We start from the raw sequence: 27,614 nt of genomic DNA, 5'->3' as shown, positions 1-27,614 counted from the left end.
TCTAGAAAAGAAAGACTCTGCTTCAGGTCTTCATTGTTTTTTCATTCAACAGACATTTATTGAGTGCCTACTATGTATTGGATTCTGAGGTAGGCACCAGAAGACAGCACTAACAAAGTAACAGAGATAATATGATACTAATATGGAATGATATAAATAATATTATAGGACAATGATTAATATATATTGAATGCATATCTTATGCTGGTTCTTTAACACAGTATCTCCATTCCCATCTAAGCCTGTAATTTTAACAAACACACTACAATGCATTTCTTCAAGGAAACAAAACCCTAGATCAAGCATCATCAGTGGCTACAAGAACCTTTTCAGAGCCAGAGCCAGTAACAATGGTGAAGAAAGAGAAATAACACAAGTCTCTGGCAAACTTACCCTTCCATTTGGACACTCCAATTGTGCATTAATTGCTCAGAAATACAATCTTAATAAAAGGTATGAGAAGGTGTTTATCATTCCTAAATCATCCTTTGAAAATAATTGAAAGTTACAGTGATTTCAAGATTGGACTCCCTTCAGAATAATAAAGGCAAACCAACAGGTTAAAAAGAGAAAGAAACGTCATATTCTTTTTCAACAGACCTATTAAGTATTTCTTCAGAATAAAACATCTCATTAAAAAGGGCATACTGTCCTTTTTACACACTAATTTACTTGTCTAATCATCTAATTGGTTTAGTGTCCCAAAAAAGGATGTAAATGCTATTTGATTTACTAGTCAAGTTGGCTTATGGAAATTACTACTTAGCATGATTGCCTCTGGATAAAGAACAAACAGGTGTGTGGGGGGGAATCTATTTAATGAGATCATTTCAGCCTTCCGGAGTATGACTATCAAAAGCATGTCTAGATTATGAAATTATACAACTGAGCAAAGATTCTATAAAGTGTTTCAACTATCATTAAAAAATAGTAACTCTTTGGGTTCTTTAAATAACAGACGTTCTATAGGCTCTATAGAGCTTACAATAATGTTAGCATTTTATATATTATGTACCTGTTTCAAATGCTCTTGTATTTTAGACTCTACATCTTCAATGTGTGAAATCATTTTGTTGACACATGGTGCTGGGATGTTTACTAACGCACAGCTGTGACGTCGACATGGGTAGCTAAAGTAAATGCCTTTATTCACCCCTAAAGTAGAAAGAATTTAGTTATCAGTTATATTACAGGGTAGTAAGCCTGGTGTTCAGAATATGCAAAAATATTCACCTTTATTAATTCTAATACTCAAAGATTTTTAACAAACAGGTTGATTAATATGTCACAATTACAAAATAAACCTTCTAAACTTTAAAACCTAAAATAATCATTTATGACTTAAAATGTAATAAAAGTGAAACCAAAAAGCAAAAACAAAACTTCAAAGTTAAAAGGTTTAAGCGTTCCATAGCATCATGAACCACTGGGGGGGAAAAGTAAAGACAAAAGGGAGAAAACATATTAATCCATCTGTTTTTGATAGATCCTGAATCACTTAAAAAATGACTTTGACATATATTTTAAATACTCCTTTCAAAGAGATTCCACATTTTCCAATGTAAATAATATCCAACCATTCATGCATTGAAGGAGTTTTTCCTTAAATACAGCATGAGTTTCTCTTGCTAAAAAAATAAAAGCAGGTCCCCTTCATCCTCAAAACAACCTCATTTTCTACCTTCCATTTCTGAAAATTGGAGTCTCATATGAAGAGTGATTGATGTTCTCACTACAGCATTCAAGTTGTACTCATCAGAAAATCCACTCAGTCTGATGTGCCTCAGTGATTCTAATCCTGGCATGTAGGAATCAACTGAAGGTTGCAGAAGCACAGCAAAGTTGTACATGAAACTCCACCAAAGTGCTTACTTACAGTCCTTTTGCCTCTAAGGACACTGTAGGGCTGGGTTATAGCTGCAATCACTGATCTGAAATGCCAGACACAAAATAGGCTTGGTGCCTCAGTGAGAACAGTGTGATGTCCTCATTTCAGTTGACCTTGAGAATTAGAAGTAATGCTGTTGCCTCTAGCTTGTGCCTTTCGTTTCAATGCCAATCCACAGAGATGATAAAAATTTTACATACCTTCATTTAAACTGCAATCTTGTAAATGAAGACCCATAATCTCCTCCAGAAACACAATCTCTGTGAAAATGGCATATCTGTTTCATTTATAAATCGAAGTGTTTCCTTTATCCCATTTATATGAATGTGTGTACATGCGTATGTGTGTGTGTGTGTGTGTATATTCTAACATTTTTTTGAACACTAAAATCATGTGCTAAACATGGGACTATGCTAAGTACTTTTGATGGCATATTTTATTGGACCCTCACAACAATCATATGAAATGTAATTACTATTTTATTTCATAGATGAGGATACCAAGGCTTAGAAAAGTTATGTAAAATGTCCAGTTCCAAAAAGCTGGTAGGTGGGAGAGTTGGCACTTGAACTATATATCTCCCTGGCCATGGAGTGTAAACTATACTATAAAAGTTTTACATTTTTTAAAATGTGGCAAAATAAAGAGGAGCAGTCCTAAAACTGTATTTCAGGGCATTTCAGATGTTTCACATATCACTTGTTTTTTAATTCTGAATATTCCTTCAAGATATCCGTGTCAATATTCTGAAGTATTTTAGTTTGCTTTGAACATACTGGACACAAATATTTGCTATGACTATTTTGGGTGTGTTATGTTCCAACTTTCCTCTTTAGTTCATACATATCTATATATCTATATATCTATATCTATCTATATCTATCTCTATATATATCTTAGCAATAATCAAAGGACCAAGAACAAGCTGGTGAAAATTACATATTGATCTCCTATCCAAGTATCTTGATAAGGACATGTTGCCCTTCCTCTAGAAATAAGGTTTTAATATATATTTAACAAGCAGGCAGTTGTCCTTATACTTAAAACATTTGCTTTGCTTCATTAAATGTGGAGAAAACAAGGATAGTAATGACTCATTTAATATTTTCTGCATATTCTACTCTCAATCTATTACATGAATACTAATTAATTTCCATAGCATCCTATGGTTTAGAATTAACATTTTACATATGGTAAAGTGGGGGAAATGAAATACTCTGAAGTTAAATTTTGCACTGAAAATCTGTAAAAGACATGACATCATAAGCAGTACAAGCAAGAAACATAATTCTTGAGCTCTTATTACTATCTTTATTCTAATGTATGCATGATACATGTTAATACTTTACTTTCCATTTCTTTTTAATTTTATCCCTCTTAAAGAGACACCTAGATCACTGAATTAGGAGTCTATGTTCATTCTTTTTTGTTTGTTTGTTTCTTGACTGACAACTAACTGTTCTTCCTAAGCTGAAACTATTCACTCTCCAACCTCAGATTTCTCGATAAATTAATGGGTCAGTGGGGTGGGGCATTATATAAGATCTTTTCCCCCTAAAATTCCACGATACAATGAATTAATGGTTTTAGTCAAATATAAATTGACAAGAGCTCCTCCCAGTGAGGGCTATGCGCAAGTGATCAGGGTGAGTATTTAAAGAACTGAGCTCAAACAGGACTCTCCTCTGCTCTAAGCATCTGCCCAACTCCAACCCCCTTGCTGAAAATCAATGTATAAGAGGGAAGGTCCTCCTGGTCTTAGGTCAGAGTTGGTTTGTTGAGACTCTGCAGCATGAAACTTCCATTTGAGGAAAAATATGGACTGGCTGATTATGTTGGCAAATGAAATAGAAATATTATGTTCATAAACTGTCAACTCTCCTTGCTCAATAATTTAATCCTCACATAATTTATTCACCCAGCCCCAATAACTTAAGATGTATTTGAAATTTTAGAATGTTAAAATTAAAATCCTATCAGTGGATATGGGGCAAGGATTAGAGTGATGCTAACTAAAAAGGGCATTAATGAACTTTCTGGAAAGATGGAAGATTCTATATCCTTTTTAAGATAATGGTTAAATGGATGCACACATTTGTCAAAAATCATTGACTTGTACACTTGAAATGAGTAGACTTTATTGTATTTAAATTTTACCTCCATAAATTTATTTTATGAAAAGACCACTAACCATACCCTAGAGGTAGAATTCCATAATCTCCTATCCTCCTTTTCTCTTTAAACTCTTCATGCTGCAGAACATAGCACACAATACTTCCTTGAAATGTTCCTCTTTAATAGCTTTCTATCACTTCTTCATTACCTATTTCTCCACATAGTCCTTAATCATGACTCTTGGTAAGAAATAATTTTCTCTCTTAGTCATCTCCTCTAAGTGCTTACCCCCCACTAACCATCTTTAGATATAACTTTACCCTGAACTCCTTGCCAAATTGTACAAATCTTCCAAAGCATGCCGTTCCTAGAGCCTGGCCCTAGCACCTAATGTAGAAAATGGAAGGTTGGACCTGCAATGTCCTTTGCAGAATGGGAGAAGAAGACTTAAAATTAGAATGTACCCATAGAAAAGCTGATATGCCACACACAAAGCAACAATGAAATTTCTAACACCAGTAAACTAACAGGCCAAAGCCAGAAAGGCTACAGAGGAAAGGAACACATTCCTACCATCAGACATAGAGCTGGAAAAGGAAAAGGAAACATACAGACAGAGCTCCAGGATGGGAGGGATCTGATACATTCCAAGCAGTGAGAAAGGTACCTGACACCGCATGGATAATCAGGAACTATTTGGCAAATAAAAGATTGGTGAGAGAGTAAAGATATACCAACATAAAACTTTTGGTTACCTGCCCCCCTCCAATCTACTTGGTATTAAACATGTGGACTTTGTCAAGGCCAGCAAGCCAAAGGTAGTCTTGAAGGGACAAACCCATTTGCAAAGCCAGTATTTCTAAAACTCAGCTGGTCTTCATTCTACTGAACCTCCTTTCCTTTATTCTCAATTCCCATTTTCCCATTTTCCCAAGTGCGCAACAGTTAAATCATTGTTGAATCCTCTTTTCATTCAAGTTCCTATATCAATATATTACCAAATCTTAACAATTCCTTTGCAATGTTTCTTTAATCCCTATCTTTCATAGACAGTGATCCTTCATAGGTCAAGCCCTTATTACCTTAATCCTGGACTAGAATGATAAGGTCATCAGTCTCTGTACTTCCGCCTGCACACAAATAATTCTGCATAGACTCATATTTCCAAGCAAAAGATTTGGTTATGTAAACACACACACACACAAACACACAAGACCAGAGACTGAGAAATGAAGTTCACTCTTGAGCTTCAAATTCAAAATGCTTCTTGACTGCACCTGAATCATTTCTTCCTTCATATTAACCAATTATCTTTACATTTCTGAATCTTCCCTATACTATAGTGAAAGTAATCTATTTTTTTCCATATTTTGTACTATTTCATCACTGTTATCCGACTCATTCTGTTCTTCTTGTTTAAATACCCTTATCACTTCTTACAAATGTATCCTTTAAGATTCAGTTCACATTTGTCTTTATTCATTAACAGTTCTTAATACTTAGAGACCATAAATATTGGTGTTACTCAAAACACTGAAGGTAATTCTTGCCCATACTATTCATTTGTCATGTACTGTGATATTGTGATTTATAATAAGTAATATATTTCTCCTTTGTCCTGTTTTTGGCACAGAGCTCCTAAAACTCTTGAAATTTCCCAAGCGATGAGAGCAATAAAGGTGGCTTCACTGTGTTAATGAGGTGACTTTTGGATCCCACCTAGGCATAGGGGCTGGTTGCCAGGAATACCAACCACATGACTGGAAAATAAAAACTTTCTGTCCCATCCCCAGGAAAGAAGGGCTGGAGGTTGAATCAATTACCAATAGCCAATGATTGAATCAATCATGCCTAGTAATGAGGCCTCCATAAAAACTCTAAAGGATGAGATTGAAGAACTTCCAGGTTGTTGAACATATGGAGATTTAAGGAGAGTGGCAAGCTCTGAGAGGGCAAGGAAGAGTTGTGCTCTTTCTTCATACCTTGCCCTATGCATCTCTTCCATCTAGCAGTTTCTGAGTTATATCCTTTTGTAATAAACTAGTAATTTAGAAACTAAAATGTCTCCTTGAGTTCTATAAGCCACTGCAACAAATTAATCGTCGGGGGGTGGCATTTATTAAAACCTCTAATCTATAGCAGTTGGTCAGAAGCGCAGGTGATAAGCTGGGCTCTCTACTGGCATCTGAAGTGGGAGCAGGGGCAGTCTTGTAGGACTGCGCCCTTAACCTGTAGGATCTGATGCTATCTCCAGGTAGATGGTGTCAGAATTGAACTGAATTGAAGGACACCAACTGGTGTCCAATAATTGCTTGGACACCCCATGCCTACACATCAGAATTGAGTACAGTTTTAACTCCCCTTTGTCATTTCATTATTCTATATAATCACTGTTTTCTGATTAATGTGTAGTTATATTTCATTTGGTCTTTGATTATACACAACGTTTCTTAAACATATCTGTACCCTAGAAGCACATGCACATTCCAGTATTTTGAATGTACTGGTTCATAAACCAATCATTTTATATTTTTAAAAATTTCTCCAAAACTATGACTCATAATTAATTATGGGCAATGAACTCTAACCCAGGATATTAAGATTCTACTTAACATTTCTACTGGATAGAAATAAAGAATCAGGATGGCAACTTATCCCAATTTTATGCTGTTAAACTGAGAATCTCCAGAGCAGAAATGTACCAAAATCAAGATTTCAATTTTTTGATGTAAAGTTCTCCACCAGAATGACCTAAGAAAGAAGTATGAACCCCTATATATGAAATGTATATATTTCATTATCTCTTTCCACCTCTTTCCACATATAATATCAGAAACACTTTCAGAGATAATGTTTTCTGTATTCTCAATGAACAAATTTTAATTCTGGATTTCAAACCTCCAAAACATTAGTCCTTTTTCTTCTAAGAGACCATTTGAACTTCCAGCATCTGCCAGTCCTGGCATGAGCAACAAAGAAAATGTTCATTTTAAAAATCCATACATTTGTGAAATTGTAAATAATTCTTATGAACCCAATTGTAATCAACGTTATCAATAAAATATATTACAATATTGTATTCTTATTATATATCATTACTTTTTTAACTATTAATTTATATTTAAGGTTTATTTCTTAATAAAAATATAATAGTGACATCACAAACTAATGAGTGAATATAAAAACAGTTTACATAGGTTATTATAAAATTTACATTCAGTTCTCACCTTCAGTATTTGTCATTTTGTTTTCATGAAAAATCTCAACAGCATCCTTAGGGGCACCAAACAGAACCAAAGCTTGTGATGTGGCATTGTCTTTGAAAAAGAAAACAAAAATTTCTGTGAGCAGCTAATATTTGCTTATTAAAATTTTAAAATAAGCAAACTAATGTACAAAAGTATGTTGTAAGTGTTGTCCTTGCAAAAGCAACTATAATACAAATACCAACCAAAACCCACAGTACAATATCTTTAGATGTTTTCTGTTATTTAATTAGCTGAAGTCTCAAAAGGTATTCAAAACAACATGCAGCTATTAAAACAGAGATCACTCACAGTGACATCACCAAAATGGTAGAGTAGGAAATCCTAGCCTCCGTCCCCCAACAAAGATCAACAATTAAACAGCTATCCAAAAACAAAACTAGCTATAGGAGAGCTCAGGAATCCACTTAAGAACTTCAGCAACACCGATGAACCAAAACCTGAGAATAATAGGAAAAAAAAAGGGAAGACAAATTCATTTTGCTTGCATCATCCCATCCCTCCAAGCAGACACTGCTCAGTTAGAAGAGATAACTCTCCAGCTTGAAATAGTAGTTTCCCTCACTGGGAAAGGGTGAGCAACCAGCTTCCCTGCCCGTTTGGGGCACTGCACAAAGGAATCACTTCGGTTTCACCCCAGCCAGAGAACAGCAAATCTGAGAAGTACAGCAATGGCTTGAACACAGAAGAACAGCTAAGGCTGCCAATGTCAATCATACAGTGCAAGTGATCACAGTTCCCAGTGCCCTGCTCTGCAAGAAACCAGGTAGCTTTGCAGGCAAAGCTGTCCTTTAGAAATAAAGAAAGAGAAAGAGTTTCCCAGACAAACAAGAGCTGAGGGAGTTCATCATCACTACACCTGTCTTACAAAACAGGACTTCTTCAAGCTGAAATGAAAGGACACCAGTCAGTAACATGAAAATATGAAACACACCAGTAAAGTATATAGTAAAATTGAGAATACTCAATACTGTAATATGATGGAGTGTTAATCACCAACTATAGTATAAAGGTTAAAGGACAGAAATACTAAAATAGCTATAGCTGAAATAATTTATTAATAGATACATGATATAAAAATGTGGACATTGTGACATCAAAAACATAAAATGTGAAGGAAGGAGGAATAAAAGGGTAGAGTTTTTGTATGTGACTGAAGTTAAGTTGTTGCTAGCTTTAAATAACCTCTTATAGCTATAAAATGATTCATGTAAGTCTTAAGGTAATCACAAAGCAACAATCTAGAGTAAATACACACACACACACACACACACACACACACACCACCCCATGCAGCCCCCCACACACACACACACACACGGGGATCAGAGTATACCAATATGGAAAATCATCAATTCACAAAGACAGCAAGAGAGAAAGAAGTGAAAAACAGGCAGAAAGCCATCAACTAGTTGGCATTAAATCTTTATCTATCAATAATTATTTTAAATGCAAATAATTAAAGTCTCCAAAAGGCACAGAGAGGTTGAGCAGATTTAAAACAAAGAAAACAAACAAAAAGACCCATCTACACACTACTACAAGACACTCATTTCAGCTTCAAGGGCTCAAAATAAAAGGATGGAAAAAGATATCAGGCAAATGGAAACCAAAGATCAGAAGTAGCTATATTTATATCAGACAAAACAACCCCACTTACAATAGCATGAAAAGAGTAAAATATTTAGCAATAAATTTAACCCAGGAAGTGAAAGATCTATATACCAAAAACTGTAAGACATTGATGAAAGAAATTGAAGAACACAAATAGAAAGATCCCATGTTCATGGATAGAAGAGTAAATATTGTTAAAATGTCCATTCAATTCAATTTTTATCAAAATTCCAATAGCATTTCACACAGAAATAGAAAAAACAATATTAAAATTCTTATGAAACATAAAAGACCCCAAATAGCCAAAGCAACCTTGAGAAAGAAGCACAAAGCAGGAGTCATCACACTTCCTTATTTCAAACTATACTAGAAAGCTATAATAATCAAAACAGTATGGTTCTAGCATAAAAATAGGCACATAGATCAATGGAAGAGAACAGAAAGCCCAGAAATAAACCATCTGATCAATTAATATTTGACAAGGGAGCCAAGGATACTCAATGGGAAAAGAATAGTCTGTTCAAAAATGGTATTGGGAAAAATGGATATTAACATGCAAAAGAATGAAACTGGATCTCTATCTTATCTGACTCACAAAAAAATTAACTTGAAATGGGTTAAAGACTTAAGCATATGACCTGTAACCATAAAACTCCTAAATGAAAACATAGGGAAAATGTTCCTTGTACATTGGTCTTTATAAAAGATCTTTTGGATATGATGCAGGAAACACAACCAACTAAAACAAAAATCAGTAAGTAGGACTACATCAAGCTAAAAACCTTCTAAAGAAACAACCAACATAATGAAAAGACAACCTACAGTATGGGAAAAAATATTTCCAAACCATCTATCTAATAGGGAGTTGACGTTCAAAATATATAAAGAACTCATATAACTCACTAGCATAAAAACAAATAATCCAGTTAAAAAATGAGCAACGGACCTGGGCAGACATTTTTCCAAGCAAGACAAATAGCCAACAGGTACATAAAAAGGTGCTCAACATCATTAATCATCAAGGAAATGCAAATCAAAACCACAATGAAGTATCACCTTACACATGTTAGAACGGCTATTATCAAAAAGAAAAGATAATAAAGCGTTGACAAGGATGTGGAGAAAAGGAAACTCTTATGCACTGTTGGCCTGAATATAAATTTGTGGAGCCACTACAGAATATGGAGGTTCTTCAACACATTAAAAACAGAATTCCCATGTGATCCAGCAATCCCACTTCAGGGTATTTATCAAAAGGAAATGAAATTACTTTCTCAACGAGGTATCTGTACTCCCCTGTTCACTGCAACATTATTCACAATAGCCTAAACATGGAAACAACTAAATATCTATATACAGATGAATGGATATAGAAAATGTAGCTTATATATACAATGGCATATTGTTCAGCCATTAAAAAAGAAAAAAAGAAAATCTTGCCATTTGCAACTACATGGATGTACCTGGAGGACATTATACTAATTAAAATAAGTCAGACAACGGACCTGAGCAGACGGACAGATACTATATGAAAGAAAGACAGATACTATATGATCTTACTTATACGTGGTACCTGAAAAAGTTGAACACATAGAAGCAGAGAGTAGAACAGCAGTAGCCAGGGGCTGGCATGGGGGGTGGGGGGGATGAGGAGATGTGGGTCAAAGAGAACAAACTTCCAGTTATAAGAGGAATATGTTCTGGGGACCTAATGTACAGCACAGTGACTATAATTAACTACACTGTATTGTGTATAGATGGTCCCTGACCTACGATGGATGATTCAACTTAGGATTTTTTGACTTTATGATGATGCAAAAACGATACACATTTAGTAGAAATCAGACAGGCTAAGCTATGCCGTTCCATAGTTGCGATATTTTCAACGTACCATGGGTTTATCAGGATGTAACCCCATCATATGTCAAGGAGTATCTGTAATTGAAAGTTGCTATGAAGAGTGGATTTTAATGTTCTCACCATAAGAACAAAATAGTGATTATGTGAAGTGAAGGATGTGTTCAATAATATTATAGTAAACATTTCACAATATATACATGTTATCGAATCATTATATTGTAGATGTTAAACTCACACAATGCTATATGTCAATTATATTTCAATAAACCTGGAAAACATAAATAAGTAAATATGTAAATAAATAAATAAATACAAATAGCAAATAAATCATTATGTGCTGATATACAAAGTAGCCTGAGATACATTGCTAAGTGAAAAATTGCAAGACACAGATTTGTATTGCAAGACACAGATATGTATGTCATCACTTTTTGTTTTTCAAAACTGAGATGAAAATATTGATAGACATTTGTAAATGTATATAAAACATGTAGATCAAGAAACTGTTTAGAATGGTTACCTTTGCAAAGAGGGAGTGTAGAGAAGAAAAATTTTATATTTCATTATATAATCTCTGAAGTGTTTAAAAAATTCTCAAACATAAGAATATATTAATATTTGTTTGACTATTTCTTGTAAAGTTAAATATATTTGCTCTAAACTGCAGCAACTCCACTCCTAAGCTTTTACCCAAGATAAAGTGTAGGTCTATGAAAAGATCAACCAGGAACATTTGTGATATATTTAATCATAACAGTAGAAACCAGAAACTTAATATTCATCACTAGGAAAATAAATTTTTCAAAATATTGTGTGGTCATACAATAATATAATGCTGAACAGTAAAAAGGAATGGAGTAAAATTGGTAAACCTCAAAAAATGTACTGAGTAAAAATAATCAGAGAAAGTACACAGATATTGTATAATTCTATTAGTATAAGTTTCAAAAAAACAAAACTAAATGATTGTGATAGATATAAAAACAATAGTTGCCTGTGGCAGGTGAAAAACTTTATGGTGTGATAAAAATATTTTCTAGAATGGAATTGTGGCTCTACATTTATGATGTATACATTTAACAAAATGCATTAAATTATTAATTTAAGACTTAAGCTTTTCATAGTATGTGAATTATAAAACAGAAAATATATTGTTTTGCTCTAGTGGTATTAAACTATTTTGATAGCTTATACATACATACATAAATAAATATAAGAATACCTAATGCTAATATTTACTATCCATTACAAATAGGATATTTATAGTCTAAAACTCCACAAAATAATAAAATGAGGCAAAAATAAATTCATAGAAAAATATGCAAATGTAAAAGAAATGTGTTGAAAAGGTATAAAAATGATGAAAGACAGTGTTAATCAAATAACCATTACAATGTGTATGAATTATTTAAATTTATCTTTACAAATAGCCAAATAAAAATGACACACAAAACTCTGTAAATAAAATATATACATTTCTTTCCTAAGAAAATTTGATGTGAGCAAATTATGAAGGAATCTAGATCTTAAGCTAAACAGTTATTAACTCTTAACCTAAAAAGTTATTATTTTAAAATTAAAGCTATATTTAATAAAGATATAAGTATGTGTAATAATACAGTAATGCATTTTAAACATGAAGAAAAAATTTAGAGAAAAAATATATTGTTTTTTTGTTTCCAAAAAACAAATGTGTCAGGGATAAATCTGTCATAATGTAGGTATTAAAAAATGAAAACACTTTATAATAAAGTTCAATTAACTTAAAATCAACTCTTCTTAAATCCATCAGGGAATTGAAGTCAAACTGATGGAATTAAATGCAAACTGACACCAAAAAGCCAGAGAGACAGAAGCAAATACAGAGAGAATCACAATTTACTGGGAGCAGACACTGCAGAAGACAAAAATGGGTAGAAAAATTTAAATTGTAATTGATGAAGTATTGGAGGCGAGTGTGGACTAGCTCAAAACTCCTGGGAACCAGTCTTAGAGGGTCATTTACACTTTCATTAATTTTATTTCTTAGTTTTATTTCCAGGAGCTTCACTAGGTTTTCACAGTCAACAGTGGAGAAATATTCTTCCCTACTTTCAGAAGGAGTAGAAAAGTAACTATTTTAGAATTATGCCCAAGGTAAAACATAACCATTTTCAAAAAATCTATGGATTATGCCCAGAGTGTTCTGTTTTCCATCTGACCTCAAGGAAAACTACTTTAACAGAGCTACTTCCCTAACTGATGTAGGGAAGGAAAATACCCAACTCCAGCCCCCTCTAGCCTTCTTGTCACACTTAAGGGTGAAAAAGACTAAGAAGCATGGCATAACATTATGCATTTGTCAAAACCTATAGAACTATATCACATAAGAAACAAGTCCTAATGTAAAATACGGAATTTAGTTCACAATAATGTATCAGTATTGGTTCATCAACTGTAATGAATGTACAACACTAAAGAAAGATGTTAATAATACTCAAAACTGTGAGGGGGTGGACAGTGGATAAGTGGGCACTCTATACTATCTGCTAATTTCTGTAAACCTGAAACTATTCAAAGTATAAAATTTTATTAATTTTTAAAAAATCAATCAATAGGCATCATCCCTGAGGAAATCCAGAGTTTGGACTTACTTAGTCAAAGACTTTACATGGTCTACTTTAAATGTGTCCAAAGGGCTAAGAAAATCATGACTAAACAATTTTTTGAAAGTATGAGAATGACGTCAAATAGAGAATATCAGTAAAAAGAAACCAAGTAGATATTACGGAGTTGAAAATTGTAATAAATGAAATGAAAAATTCACTAGAGGGGCTCAACTTTGAGTAGGCAGAGAATCACTGAATTCAAAGATAGGTCAGTCTGATTTACCCCGTCTGAGTAACAGAAAAATAAATAAATAAATAAATAAGCAAGCAAGTAAAATGAAGAGAGCCGCAGATACCTGTAAGACAATAGCAACCGTATCATCATATGCATTATAGAAGTCTGAGAAAGAGAAGGGAGAGCAAAAAGAGTAGAAAGACTATTTTTAGAATCAATGATTAAAATATTACATATATGATGATAAACACTAATTCATATATCCGAGAAGCTCAAGGAACTCCAAGTAGAATGAATAAAATTTAGACACATCACAGATGTGAAAAGCAAAAGAATCTTGAAAGCAGCAAGAGGCAAGCAATGAATCACTCACAAGGAATCATTCATAAGACCAAAAGGTGATTTATGAATAGAAACCATGGAGCCACAAGGCAATGGAGGGACATTTTGAAAATGCTGAATTAGAAAAAAGAATTGCCAATTGAAAATTTTAATCTGGCAAAACTATCCTTCAAAAATGAAGAAAAAATAAGGCATTTACAGATAAACAAAAACCAAAAATAGTAACTTGAATTCGCATTAAGAAATAAATAGCATAGCACTACAAAGAAAGGTAACTACTTATTAAGTATTAATGTAAAAGACAGTATGCATGTATTTTTTGGCTGTAACTTTTTCCTGTCCTATTTGAATTAAAATACAACTTTAGAAAGCAATAATTTAAAATCTGCAATGGTTGGCACAAATGTATAAAGACATAATTTGTGACAATAACAGAAGAAGGAAAGGTGAAATGGAGCTATATAGAAGCAAAGTTTATGTTTAATATTGAAACATTAATCTTAAGATTGTTATAAGTTATGATGTTAATTGTAACCTCAAACATAAACACTGAGAAAATAATTCAAAATATATAGTAAGAAAAATGACAAGGGAATTTGAATGGTACTCTAGGAAATATCTTTTTACTGTATGGAGGAACAAAGAAAAAGACGTACGACATTAAGAAAAAATAAGTGGAAGATTTAAATTATGCTAAATATAAATGGATTAAACCCTCCAATGAAAAGGCAGACACTGGCAGAATTCAAAGACATACTTTAAATTCTAAGCCAAAAATAGTTTTAAAGCAAAAGGATGTTAAGATACACCATAAAAACATATATAAAAGAGAGCTAGAGTAGACATACTAATATCAGGTGAAGCAGATTTTAAAACAAAAATTATTGCTAGAGTTAAAGGGCATTATATAATGATAAAAGGGTCACTCCATCAGGAAGCTATAACAATTATAGATACATAAAAATTTAATAGAGTCTAAAAATACATGAAGTAAAAGCTGATATAACTGAAGGAAAACAACTCAATAACAATAGTGGGAGACTTCCCTTACCCACTTTAAATAATGACACAACAACTAGAAAAAAGGTAGGCAAGTACACAGTAAACTTGAAAACATCATAAACTAACTACGCCTAAAAAACAAGTATAGAATATTCCACCAACAAGAGTAGAAAACACATTTTTCTCAAGTTCACATGGAACATTCTCTATAACAGACAATATAATAAGCCATAAACAAGCCTCAACATACTCGAAAGAGTTTAAATCAATCTCCTCATACCACACAGAAAAAAACAGAAATCACGACCACAGAAAATTTAAGAAATTTTCAAATATGTGAATTTTAAACTCAACTCTAAATAAACAATGGGTCAAACAAGAAATCGCAAGGTAAATTAAAAAATACTTTGAGATGAACGAAAACAAAACTACAAATACTTAAAACTTATGCAGTTTAATGAAATCATTGCTCAGAGGGAAATGTATAGCTGTATATACCTACAATTAAAAAGAAGAACTCAAATTAATAACTTAATCTCCCATCCTAAGAAAAAGAAGAGCAAAATAAGTCCAAAGGAAGTAGAGAAAGGAAATAATAAATATTACAGAGAAATGAAATGGAGAATAGCAAAACATTAGAGAAAATCAACAGAACCAGAAAGTGGTTCTTTGAAATGATTAATAAAATTGACAAAACTTTAGCTTGACTGACAAAGAAGGAAAAAAAAATTAAAAAGACAATACTCGAAATACTAAAACCAAGAGTGAAAAAAGATATTACTAAGTACCATATAGAAAGATTTATAAGGGAATACTATAAACAATGTTATGGCAATAAATTAGATAAGCTAGAATTAGATAACCTTGAAATGGGCAAACACCTAGGAAGCAATAAACTATAAAAATTGACTCAAGAAAAAAACAGAAATTCTGAATAGAACTATAACAAGAAATTAAATTAGTAATAAAAAAAATTCTCCCACAAAGAAAAGCCCTGGACCAAATGGCTTCATGGGTGAACATCACCAAACATTTAAAGAATTAACACTGATGTTTCATAAAATTTGCCAAAAATAGAAGAGGAGGGAACACTTGCGAACTCATACTGAGCCCCATATTACCCTGACACCAAAATCAGGCAAAGACATCACAAGACCATAAAATTATGCACAAAATATTCTTTATGAACATGGATACAAAAATCCTAACAAACTACTAACAAACCAAATCAGTAGCATATAAAAAGGATTATACACGATGTACAAGCGAGATTTATCCCAGAAATGTTCCAACATATGAAAATCAATCAGTGTAATACACCATATCAAGAAAAGGAAGAAACCACACAATCATTTCAATAGATGCAAAAAAAAAGTATTTGACAAAATCAACCTCATTCATGTTAAAAACAGGCAACAAAATAGGAATAGAATCTTCCTTAACATGATAAGGACTTTTGCAAAAAATACACAGATGACATATTTTATAGTAAAGAGTGAAAGTTTTCCTCTACAATCAGGAAAAAAACAAACATATCTACACATTGCCAATTCTATTCAATGTTGTTCTGGAGATTTAAGCCAGGGTAATTAGGAGCAAGAAAATAAAATAAAAGGCATCCAAAACTAAAATCAAATAAAAAGGCATCAAAAATAATAAAATACTTAGGAATAAATTTAATGAAAGAAGTGCAAGACTGGTTCTCTAAAATTTATAAAACATTGTAGAAAAAAATTAAAGACCCAAATAAATAGAAGTATATCTTGTTAGCGGCTTGGAAGAAATAATTGTAAAATGCCAAAACTCCTCAAACTGATCTACCAATTTAGAGCAATTCCTACCAATAGCTTATTTTCTTCCCCAGAAATTGTCAAACTGATCTGAAAATTCACATGGAAATGGAAGAGATCCAGATTAGACAAAGTAATCTTGAAAAAAAAAGAACAAAGTTGAAGGAATAGCTCTTCCTGATTTCAAAAATTACTACAGATCTGTAATAATCAAGACAGTATGATACTGCCATAAGGACAAACATGTAGGTCAGTGAAACAGAATTGAGATTCCTGAAATAAACCCATTATCTATAGTCAGTTGTTTTTTACAACAGTGCTAAGACTGTTCCATGAGAAAATAATAGTCTTTTTTTCAACAGACGGACAACTAGATATATAAATGTAAAACATGAATTTTGACTCCTGCATTAAACTATATATAAAAAATTAACTCAAAATGGATCATAGACTTAAAATGTAAGAGTTTACACCGTAACACGCTTAGAAGAAAATGGGGTAAATATTTGTGATCATGGGTTAGGCAATAGTTTCTCTAATATGAAATCAAAATACAAGCAATTTTAAAACTTAGATTAATTGGCTTCATTAAAATAAAAATTTTTGTGCCACAAAGAACAATATCAAGAAAGTGAAAATACAATCCTTCCTATGTGCAAATCATATATCTGATAAGGGTCTAGTTTCTGGAACAAATAAATAATTCTAACAACTGAACAATAAAAAAGACAAATAATTCAATTTTAAAATAGGCAAAAGATTTGAATACACATTTCTCCAAAGATATACAAATGACTAGTAAGAACATTTAAAGATTCTCATCATCATTAGTCATTAAGGAAATGCAAATCAAAACCACAATGATGCCACTTCACATGAAGATGTACTATAATAGAGTTAAAAAAAAAAGACAAAAACAATATAACAAGTGTTGTCAAGGGTGTGGAAATACTAGAATCCTCGTATATTGCTTTTTGGAATGTAAACTATTGCAGTTGCTTTGAAAAAATTTTAGCAAGTAATCAGAAAGTTAAATACTAAGTTACCAAATGACCCAGTAATTCCCATCCTAAGTGTATACCCAATAGACATGAAAACAGATATTCACATAAAAACTTGTACTCAAATATTCATAACATTATTCATAATAAGCCCGAAAGTGGAAACAACCAAATTATCCACCTACTGAGGAATGTATAAACAATATGTGGAGTATTCATACAATGGAATATTATTTATCCATAAAAAAGAGCCTTGACAAAAATTCTAGTTTAAAAGAAGACAGGCACACAAAGTCAGTTATTGTGCTAATTCATATTATAAGAATATGTGGGGCAAGGAACCCAAAGAAAGTGGAAGAAAGAGAAAGGGTAACAACACTTAAAATTAATAAAATAGAAAGTAAATAAACAACAATAACAAAAAAACCTAGAGATAATTTAAAAGGTAAGAAATTACCACTCTGAAATATTTAGCACAAATGAATATGTCTGGCAAAACTGATGAAGACAAAAAAGAAGAAACAGGAAACAAACCCAATATTATGAAAGTTAAAGAGGAATAAGTGCATATAGAGAGATATAAAAATAAATACTATTAACAATATTGCATCAATAAACTTAAAATTAACCAAATGAACAAATTTTTAAAAGAAAAAAATTATAAATTGCCAATAGTAAATTAAGAATAAATAATAAACCTAATTTATTATTAGGTTTATAACTAATAAACATTTTGTATCAATAGTTTCATGTTTTCCTAAAAAGACATAAATTCAGCCAATCAAAAATAATTAAAATATTAAAATTAAAAAAATAATAAATTAATAAAAATTAAAATATTAAAATAAAAATAATTAAAATAATTTGTCAGAGAATAGAAAATGAAGAAACAGTCGCCAATTCAATTGTGAGGTTATAAACACTTTACTACCAAAACCAGACATGAACAAAGTAAGAAAATTTAGGGACCAATACTCAAGAGCACAGATGGAAAAAATCCTAAATAAATCACTATCAAACCAAATCCAGCAATATATTACAAGAAAATAAAGCAAAATAAGTTAAATTTGTCCTAGGAATGAAGTTTAACAATTGAAAATCCATGATGCAACTCATTAAATTTAATGATTATGGTTTAAAGAAGAAAAATTTAATCACAGAATCATTTCAATAGACGTAGAAAAAAGCATTCATAAAATTCAATACAGTATTTCTTATTTTCTTATAGCCAAGTAATATTCCATTGTATATATGTACCACATCTTTTTGCGACAGCATGGGTGGATCTTAAGAGTATCATGCTTAGAGAAATAAACCAGAAAGAAAAAGTCGAGAACTATATGACTTCACTTATATGTGGGATATAAAATGGAAAGCAACAAATGAACCAAACAAACAAAGAAGGAAACAAAAACTCATAGACACAGACAACAGTTTAATGGTTACCAGAGGGGAAGGCAGTCCCAATAATTTTTTCTTCCAAGTGTTCACCTTCCTTTGCAATGTGACCTTGTAGCATCTGTCATCAACAGGTGGAATCTAATCCCTTACCCCTTGACTCTAGGCTAATCCTGTGACAACATGGTGGGAACCGAGTCAGCCCAATTTCACCAACCAAGTAGGTAGGCCTGTGGAAGAGCCCATCCCAAACGAGCAGGATCAGTAATGGTGCTTAGTTGCCTTATGGCTTACTGCAGATTCATGAGTGAGCTGTCCTGAGCCCATGTGAGATCATTAGAACCACCCAAACCAAGTGAGCTAAAATGAATGTTTACGATGTATATACCTGCATTTTTGTGGTGGTTCTTAAATAGCATTAGTACAGCAATGGATAACTGATACAAAGAGAATCTGTATATTCCCAGTTAAAGTACTCAAGGCAAAATTCTATACCCAGGATTGGCAAACTTTTTCTGTAAACGAACAGATAGTAAAAATTTTAGGTTTTGTGGGCCTCAGGTGGTCTCTGTCGCATATTCCTCTTTGGTCTGTTTCATTTTTTTCATTTTATAACCCTTTGTCGTGCGGGGTATCCGTCGGGGCGGCCTGCGGGGTCTCTGCTCCCACTCCCCACATAAGAACGCAGGACATGGTGAGGCCAAAAAGGAACACCCACGGAGCCATAGGTAGGGAAGTCATACCACTATGGTCTCACTGGAGGCTGGGTTTACACGACATGCGACCTGTTGTCCGCTTTGCTGCCAACCGACCAACTCTCCTCGACTCTCCTTACTCTCCTTCAGTCTCCTCCTTCACTCTCCTCGGCTGCCCTCCGTAACCAAGGCAGTTATATCAGTGACCAATGGCTTAATGGCTACAGCTGACGGCCATCCACTATCTGAGCCAGCACCTCTCCACATGAGGCCGAGAGCCTGGAAACCGCTCTCTGGGGCTCTGCCCCCACACCCTTGATGAGTGTAAAAACCATACTCAAAAAGCTTTGAGTATGATTTGGCCCATGGTCTGTGATTTTCTAACCTCTGTTCTATATCATGCAAAGGCATGATATTGCTAACATGATGCAGAATAAAAGATGTCACAGCTCAGAATGCAAAGTAATGCAATAAAATCTAAAACATTTTTTAAATAGAATTATACAAGTATTTTTCATTTTTAATTTTGTATGTTTATCTTCAATGGTATGCAGGTAAACTTTTAATAACCCACTGTCTGATAGTGGTAAATACTACCACCATATCCAATTTCAAGCCATCTATGAAGCAGAATTGAGAAAAGATGTCTAAAATCAGCTCACATGAGCCAGTAAGAACTGACTCCAGCACACCTTTGTATTACCTACCTATAGTACTGCCTATATCGTAGTTTCAATAAAATCTATAAGAGAAATTGATTGTAATCTGGACTAATGGATTTTTCTTAAACTGATTCATTCCTTTTGCTTACCTCACCTTCCTGGTCCCATTAAGTTTTGGTTTTGTGACCCCTAGTCCTGGAGAAGACTACTATTTTTGCAGCTGTCTTCTGAGATTGACTTGAATTGCATTCACCTATGACCTACTTTCACAGAAAATCAGTAAGGATAAACATACCTTTTTTGGTTTGATCATCTCCAGTGGGAGAACAGGAAACTGTCTGATTTTCAGGCATGGTTATTTACAGTATTTTAAAACCTAGTTAGAAAGAAAAATATTTAAATATCATGAGTCAAAATTAGCTTATATTTAATTTTACTAAAAATCATCAAATCAAGAACTTACAGTATCAGGATAGGTTTCTAATATAGATATTTAAAAATCAATACTAATTTATGTTTAAAATGTAAGGAAATCCAACAATATGTTCTTTCTCCTACAAGGACTATTATGATCCTATTTGGGAACACCAGATATAAAAATCCTCATTAAAGACAGATCTTTGATTCCCTGTTTTGCTGATAATGTAGACACTTGACCTGACTATTAGATAATTTAGCATTATTCATCATTGTAACTGTGGGCCCAAAGCCCTAGGGGGATTCTGGAACCTACAAAATATTTCATTTCACATGATAAAGTAAAACCTTACTATCCATTTCTTCAATTCCCTCAATTCCTTTTTAGGTATTTTATTATGGAGAAAGCCAAATCTATACAAAGGTAGAGAGAAAAGTGTAATGGGCCTCTGTGTGTCCATTAATCAATTTCAGCAATTATCAACCTGGGGCCAGTCTGAATTCTATACACTCACCCAAATGCCCTGTTTAAGCTACCCTTGATCATAGTTAAGCGAATTTCAGATATCATATTGCATTTGTAAATATTCACGAATTTTTTTAACACAGGCATAATACCAATAATGGGATTAAGACAATAATATTTTCTTAACATAACTAAACATATAGTCAATGTTTACATTTATTTCATTGTCTCATATTTTTCCCGTTTTTTTAAAAAATTGGGAGGTTAATGATACAAATAATCATAGCATTTAATTGAAATGTCTTTTGATTATCTTTTAATCTATGAGTTCTCCCTCCTTTTTGCTCTACAATTTATCTATGTAGAAATCAAATATTTTGTCCTATAGAGTTTCCCACATTGCTGACAACCTCATTGTACTGTATTTAACAAGTTTCTCTGCTCCCTGTATTTCCTGTAAGTTGGTGTTTATTAAAAATTTACACTACTGAATGTAAAGACAACAATTCTATGACAGAACTAATAGATACGTTTTTTAATTTGTAGACCTAAAGCATTATAGAATTTGGAGATTAGAAATAATTTAGGTCAATTTTTTTATTTTGTAAATCAGAAAATCTTGACTGAAATTAGTAAATTCTTTCCAAAAAGACAACTTAGGAAAGAATGCTATGAAAGAAAACCTTGAATTCAAGTCCAGTGCTTTTTCGAATGAACCAATTTACTTATGACAGACATATAAAACTTTGGAAACAAAAAATGGAATCCCATCTCTGCCAAGCATAGGTGCCCAGGAAAATTAAACTGGTCTTAGGAATGAGACCCCAGAAGTCTATATTTTGAGGACCAGAATGAAACAGAAATAAATTCTATGTGAAGACTGTCCATAGACTGAAGCCGAGCCTCAAATCATCTGGGTGACTCAAAATCTCACATGATGAAAGTGAATTAAGGTGATTCTTGCCCAGTACAAAGTCAAAGGTAACACCACACACAAATTAACAGAAAGGGATATAACAAAAATCAACAGACAGGGAAGATAACAGAAATCAACAGAAAGGGAAGATAACAGAAACTGATGCGAAGGTACTCCAGATAGTGAAATTATCAGATATAAACCACCGCACTATGCTTAACATGTTTATAAATATAACAGCACTGTCATGCTGGGACTCTGGTCCCCCTGCTCGCACCAGAACGCAAGATGTGGCCAAAAAGAACCACCAACTCCTGCCCAGCAATAAAAAGTAGAAATTAAAATCATAATCATAATGAGGTATCTACATCTCTCAGAATTGCTAAAACAAAAATAGTGGAGTGCCAAATGCTGGCAAGGATGCAGAGAAACTGGGTCACTTCTACATTGCTGGTTAGAATTCAAGACGATACATGATACAGCTACTCTGGAAAATGGTTTGGCAGTTCCTTTTAAAACTAATGGTCTTACCAATATGACCCAGCAATTGCACATTTGAAAGTATATCCCAGAGAAATGAAAACCTGTTTTCACTCAGGAACTTATACTTGAATATTCTTAGGAGCTTTGTTCATTATTAACCAAAACTTGCACACTATCCACATGCCCTTCAATGGGTGAATGGTTAAATAAATTGTGACATATCTGTACCATGGAATACTACCCCGCAATAAAAAGGAACAGACTATTGATGCGCGCAACAACTTAGATGAACCCTTCATTAATTATGCCGTATGAAAAACAGCCAATCTCAAAAGGATATGTATTGCATGATTCCATTGTATTCATGAAATAACCTAATCACAGAGATGGAGAACAGGTCAGTGGTTGCCTAGGGCTAGAAATGGGGGAGGGATAACATTGGACTTTGGGGTGATGTACAATTAAGTATCTTGAATGTGGTGGCGCTTACACAAAGCTACACCTCTGATGAAATTTCCTAGAGCTATAAACACACACAAAAAGTGCGTGTATTACTGGTGAAACCTGAATCAGCTCTATGGTTTGTAGTTTTGATATTGTTCTATAGTTACTTATGATGTTAACATTGGGGGATGATGGGTGATACAGGAACAAAAGCTTCCTGTATATTTCTATGCAACTTCATGTGAATCTAATTATTTTGGAAAACAAAGCTCAAAATAAGTAAATTTATAAAGGAAAACAAACAAAAAAGTGATACTTGGAAAATCCTTATGCTTGTGGAAATTAAAAATTAAACTATAAATAATCTTTATAAAATAATACATAACAATGTAACTTAGAAAATATTTTGGACAACAATCATGAATATAAACTGTAATGCAGGGTCTCAGATCCCGCTCCCTGCACAAGAATGCAGGATATGTTGAGGACAAAATGGAACAACAATGGAGCCACAGCTAGGGGGCTCACACCACTATATCCTCAATGTGGCTGTTCCAGACACAAAAGCAAACATCCACCAGTATCCCAACAGGGGGTCTTCCTGCACCCCAGTCTCACTGGCTGCTGGGCGCGATGCAGGAAGTAGGATCTACACGATCCACAATCTGCCATCCACGTTTGCTAACCCCTCTTGCTAGCTACAATCCACCATCCGCTTCTCTGCCAACCAACCAACCCCTTGCTAGCTGCAATCCGCGCTTGCTAGCTCAGCCATGGCAGTTATATCAGTGGCCAATAGTTAACTGGTTACAGCTGACAGCCAACTAGTCACAGCTGAGGCCATCTACTACCTAGGCGAGCACCTTTCCACGTGAGGCCGAGAGCCTGGAAACTGCTCTCTGGGACTCTGTCCCCACATAAACATATCACAACATGTGGAAGCAGTAATAAAGGAGATAATGTGGAGGTAGGAGGGAGTCTATTTCAAATCGGGTGTTCTAAGAAGTTCTCTTTGAGAAAGTGATGTTCGACTGTGATGAGTTGAGAGAATCTGCCAAAAGATCGTTAGGAAGTGTTACCCAGGAAGAGTTAATAGAAATGCAAAAGTCCTAAAGCAGGAATTAGTTTAGAGTGGCCCAGAAACAGTAATTGTAAAGAATTATTCATTCTAGAGCCAGTCCTAATGCACAAGTGTAAATTAACAACAACAGAAATGTCTGTAGCATTTCAGCTGGCATTCATCCAAAGTATTCTACCATCAAGGCCCTGATCTCCTCTGCCGGGAACCCTCAGGCTGTTTTCATTCACTGCAAGCTAGTTTGTTAACTTGCCAGTAGTGTAAAATTACAAATCCTTCACAGGCTTGCCAGAGAGCTGATTGTTAAATTTTCAATAACTATGGAAGTCAGTTAAGGCCATGAAATGAGCCATATGAGCAGATTTACACCATAGTAGAAATCAGCAAATGCCACAAATCAGGTTTGTTTTATTTTGTTTTTCTTGTTTTTGTCTTGAGGTGTGGTTTTTAAACATTTATCAGCACTCTATTACCAAGGAAAGATTCCTGAGAAGATAGGACATGAGCTGCATCATTAGACTATAAAGCTACTAGAAGAGGATGAGAGAATTATAGGCTAGGTTATCAAAGGTGTAATGGGTTCCACTCAGAGGATGATGAATAAATAATTTGGTTCTACAAATGGGGTTATGAGGAGGAAATAGTCATAAGAATGGAATGGTAGGTAAGAAAGTGTTCATTTTAGGCTATAAAACTTTTGACATCGATTGTTTCAAGCCTTGTATCTTCTTAAACTCTCTATTTCCAATTTCTCTCTTTTGAAAAATAATCACCTTCTGCTTAAGAGAGGAAACAGGAATCGGATTTAAATTTTAAATCACTGTCACCAAACCCACAAACCTAACCTATCTGTGCCCTTCATGGACTCCTTCTGTTGTAACAACATAGAGGTATCCCTCTCCTTGTTTCTCTTATCCCTGTACTTGGGCTAAGCAGCTCATAACATCCTCCCTCTTGACTTACTCCAGTTACAATTGTAAAATTCTTATCTTACTAGAACTCTCTTTTCTGGCCTTTTTAAAAAATAATCATTTATCTTGGCATTCATGAAACCACACATTTCTTTCTTTTCAACCCCTTTGCACAAATGGGTTCCTTACATTGCCATGATTGCTGATGAAAACTACTTCATTATAGCATCTTCACTCTGCCCACTTACTCTAATCTTTCCTCTAATGAGTCATAATTACTTAACATTGTATTACATTTTTTTGTAATCTTTCCCTTTATTTTGCCTTTTTCCACTAAAATTCAAAGTGTGTTTTTCACTGCTGTTGTCCTATCATCTACAATAACACCATTAAATACAACTTTCTACAATGATGAAAATGTTTCAAAATGTGCTGTTTTAAATGGTAGGCAGTACACTAGCCATATGATTACTTGGAGTCACTATTGGTCACTTGAAATGTGACTAATATAATCAAGAAATCGATTTTTAATTTTATTTCATTTCATTTAACTTAAATAGCCACATATGGCTAGTATCTACTATGTTGGACAGCACAGATCCATCATATAGGAAAGGTTCAATAAAGTCTTGTTGAAAATGAAAGGATATATGAATGAAAAAAATGTTTAAAAGAATGAAATTCATGCAATTAATTTACCATCCTACAAATTTGGCTTGGAACTGCCTCCTTCTCCTCTGTCTATTCAAGCTTTCTGACACTGGTTCTGTTATTGTTTTCTAATAGAATTTTTATTTGTTTCCATATTCCTCAAATTTTGTTTGCTTCCTCATTCCTGAAACAGAAATTCTGAGCTAGCAATGTTTCTGGATAGATAACCCTCTCACTTTACCCATTTCCTCTTATTTTACTTGTAATTGTTTGTTTTAAATATTCTTATTGTGAATTATTGCACAGCAATAAAAACAAACAAACAAACAAACAAAAAACTTGTATCCTACAATGCAGCCTAAAAAATAAGTGGTTAATGATAACATTCAAATTCCAGTGTATTCCTCAATGGTCATATTTCCCTTCCTACGTCACCAGAAATTATAAACATCAAATATGTAATCCTCATGGTTTGTTTATTTTTATTATATACGTACCTCAATACAACATAGTATTGGTTTAGAGTTTCACAACTTTACATGAATGATATTTTATTCCACAAATAATTCTACTTCTTTTTTCTTTAATTCATTTTTGAAATTTATCTATGTTGTTATACATAGCTGTATTTCATTCTTTTTCACACAGAATTCCATTGTCTTGATACCATGTTTCCCCAAAAATAAGACCTAGCCGGACAATCAGCTCTAATGTGTTTTTTGGAGCAAAAATTAATATAAGACCCGGTCTTATTTTACCATAATATAAGACCAGGTATAATATAATGTAATATAATATAATATAGTATAAGACCGAGTCTTATATTAATTTTTAAAAAATTTATAGGGGTGACATTTGTCGGTAAAATTACATTGATTTCAGGTGTACAATTCTGTATTACATCATCTATAAATCCCATTGTGTGTTCACCACCCAGAATCAGTTCTCCTTCCATCACCATATATTTGATCCCCCTTACCCTCATTTTCTACCCCCTAACCCCCCTTACCCTCTGGTAACCACTAAACTATTGTCTGTGTCTATGAGTTTTTGTTTTTGCTCCAAAAGATGCATTAGAGCTGATTGTCCTACTAGGTCTTATTTTTGGGTAAACAGGATATATAGTTCACCTATTGAACGTTTCGGTTGTTTTGAAATGGTTTCCCTATTGTAATTAAGTCTGCTGTAAAGATTCTTGTATACTTTTCTTTGTGTACTACAATAGTATATCTCTCTAAGGTATACATGTGGGGAAACATACGGTGGGTTGTGTTCATTTCTTTTTAATCTTCACCAGTTCTAAATATAGTCCTTTGTTATTAATATGCATTACAAAGTTCTTCTGCCAGCTTATTCCAATGTTTTTATTTGGGAAAAAATTTATTTTAATGGAAATAAACATATAAATCAATTTGAGTCCCCAATTGCGCAAAACCACAAACTATAATCAAAACTGTATTAGACAACTTAGAAAACTTATCCCCAGCACCCACAAAAATTAAAGCCTTAAGGTTAAGGATAGTAAGTACCATCTACTCTTCTAAAACTTAATTTATAGATTTTATTTTTTTGAGATACTAGGTTTTTTTCATCCATGTTATTTTAATAGCTTTGATAAGGCTATAAAATGTAATGGCTTTGATAAGGCTACTTATTTATTCTTTCATATTCTCATGAAAATATTAAGCAACTTTAGGCTATCTTACATCATCTCAGTAGCCATGATTCCCTCACATGCTTTTCCCCCCAGTAAACAGTACAAGCATACTGACATTACTCCAATAATTATGAA

At 33.4% G+C, this 27,614-nt stretch overlaps 1 protein-coding gene across 1 annotated transcript in view; it reads right to left on the bottom strand.

The window, feature by feature from the left end:
* The window catches only part of CCDC178 (coiled-coil domain containing 178), a gene marked incomplete at its 3' end in the record, with an annotated part of 368,411 nt that overhangs the window by 324,010 nt on the left and 16,787 nt on the right, over positions 1–27,614 (bottom strand). The window contains exons 3-5 of the mRNA XM_081078376.1: positions 20,752–20,832; positions 7,231–7,320; positions 1,016–1,155 (exon numbers count right to left, since the gene is read on the bottom strand). Of these exons, the coding sequence (XP_080934502.1) occupies positions 1,016–1,155; positions 7,231–7,320; positions 20,752–20,809 (288 nt within the window). The 5' untranslated portion in view covers positions 20,810–20,832. The remainder of the gene's footprint in view (positions 1–1,015; positions 1,156–7,230; positions 7,321–20,751; positions 20,833–27,614) is intronic.

Source organism: Rhinolophus hipposideros (genome assembly GCF_964194185.1).
Source record: "Rhinolophus hipposideros genome assembly, chromosome: 17".
NCBI classification, from domain to species: Eukaryota; Metazoa; Chordata; class Mammalia; order Chiroptera; family Rhinolophidae; genus Rhinolophus; species Rhinolophus hipposideros.
The sequence above is the reverse complement of the archived record's forward strand: the minus strand, read 5'-3'. Positions and strand labels throughout refer to the sequence as shown.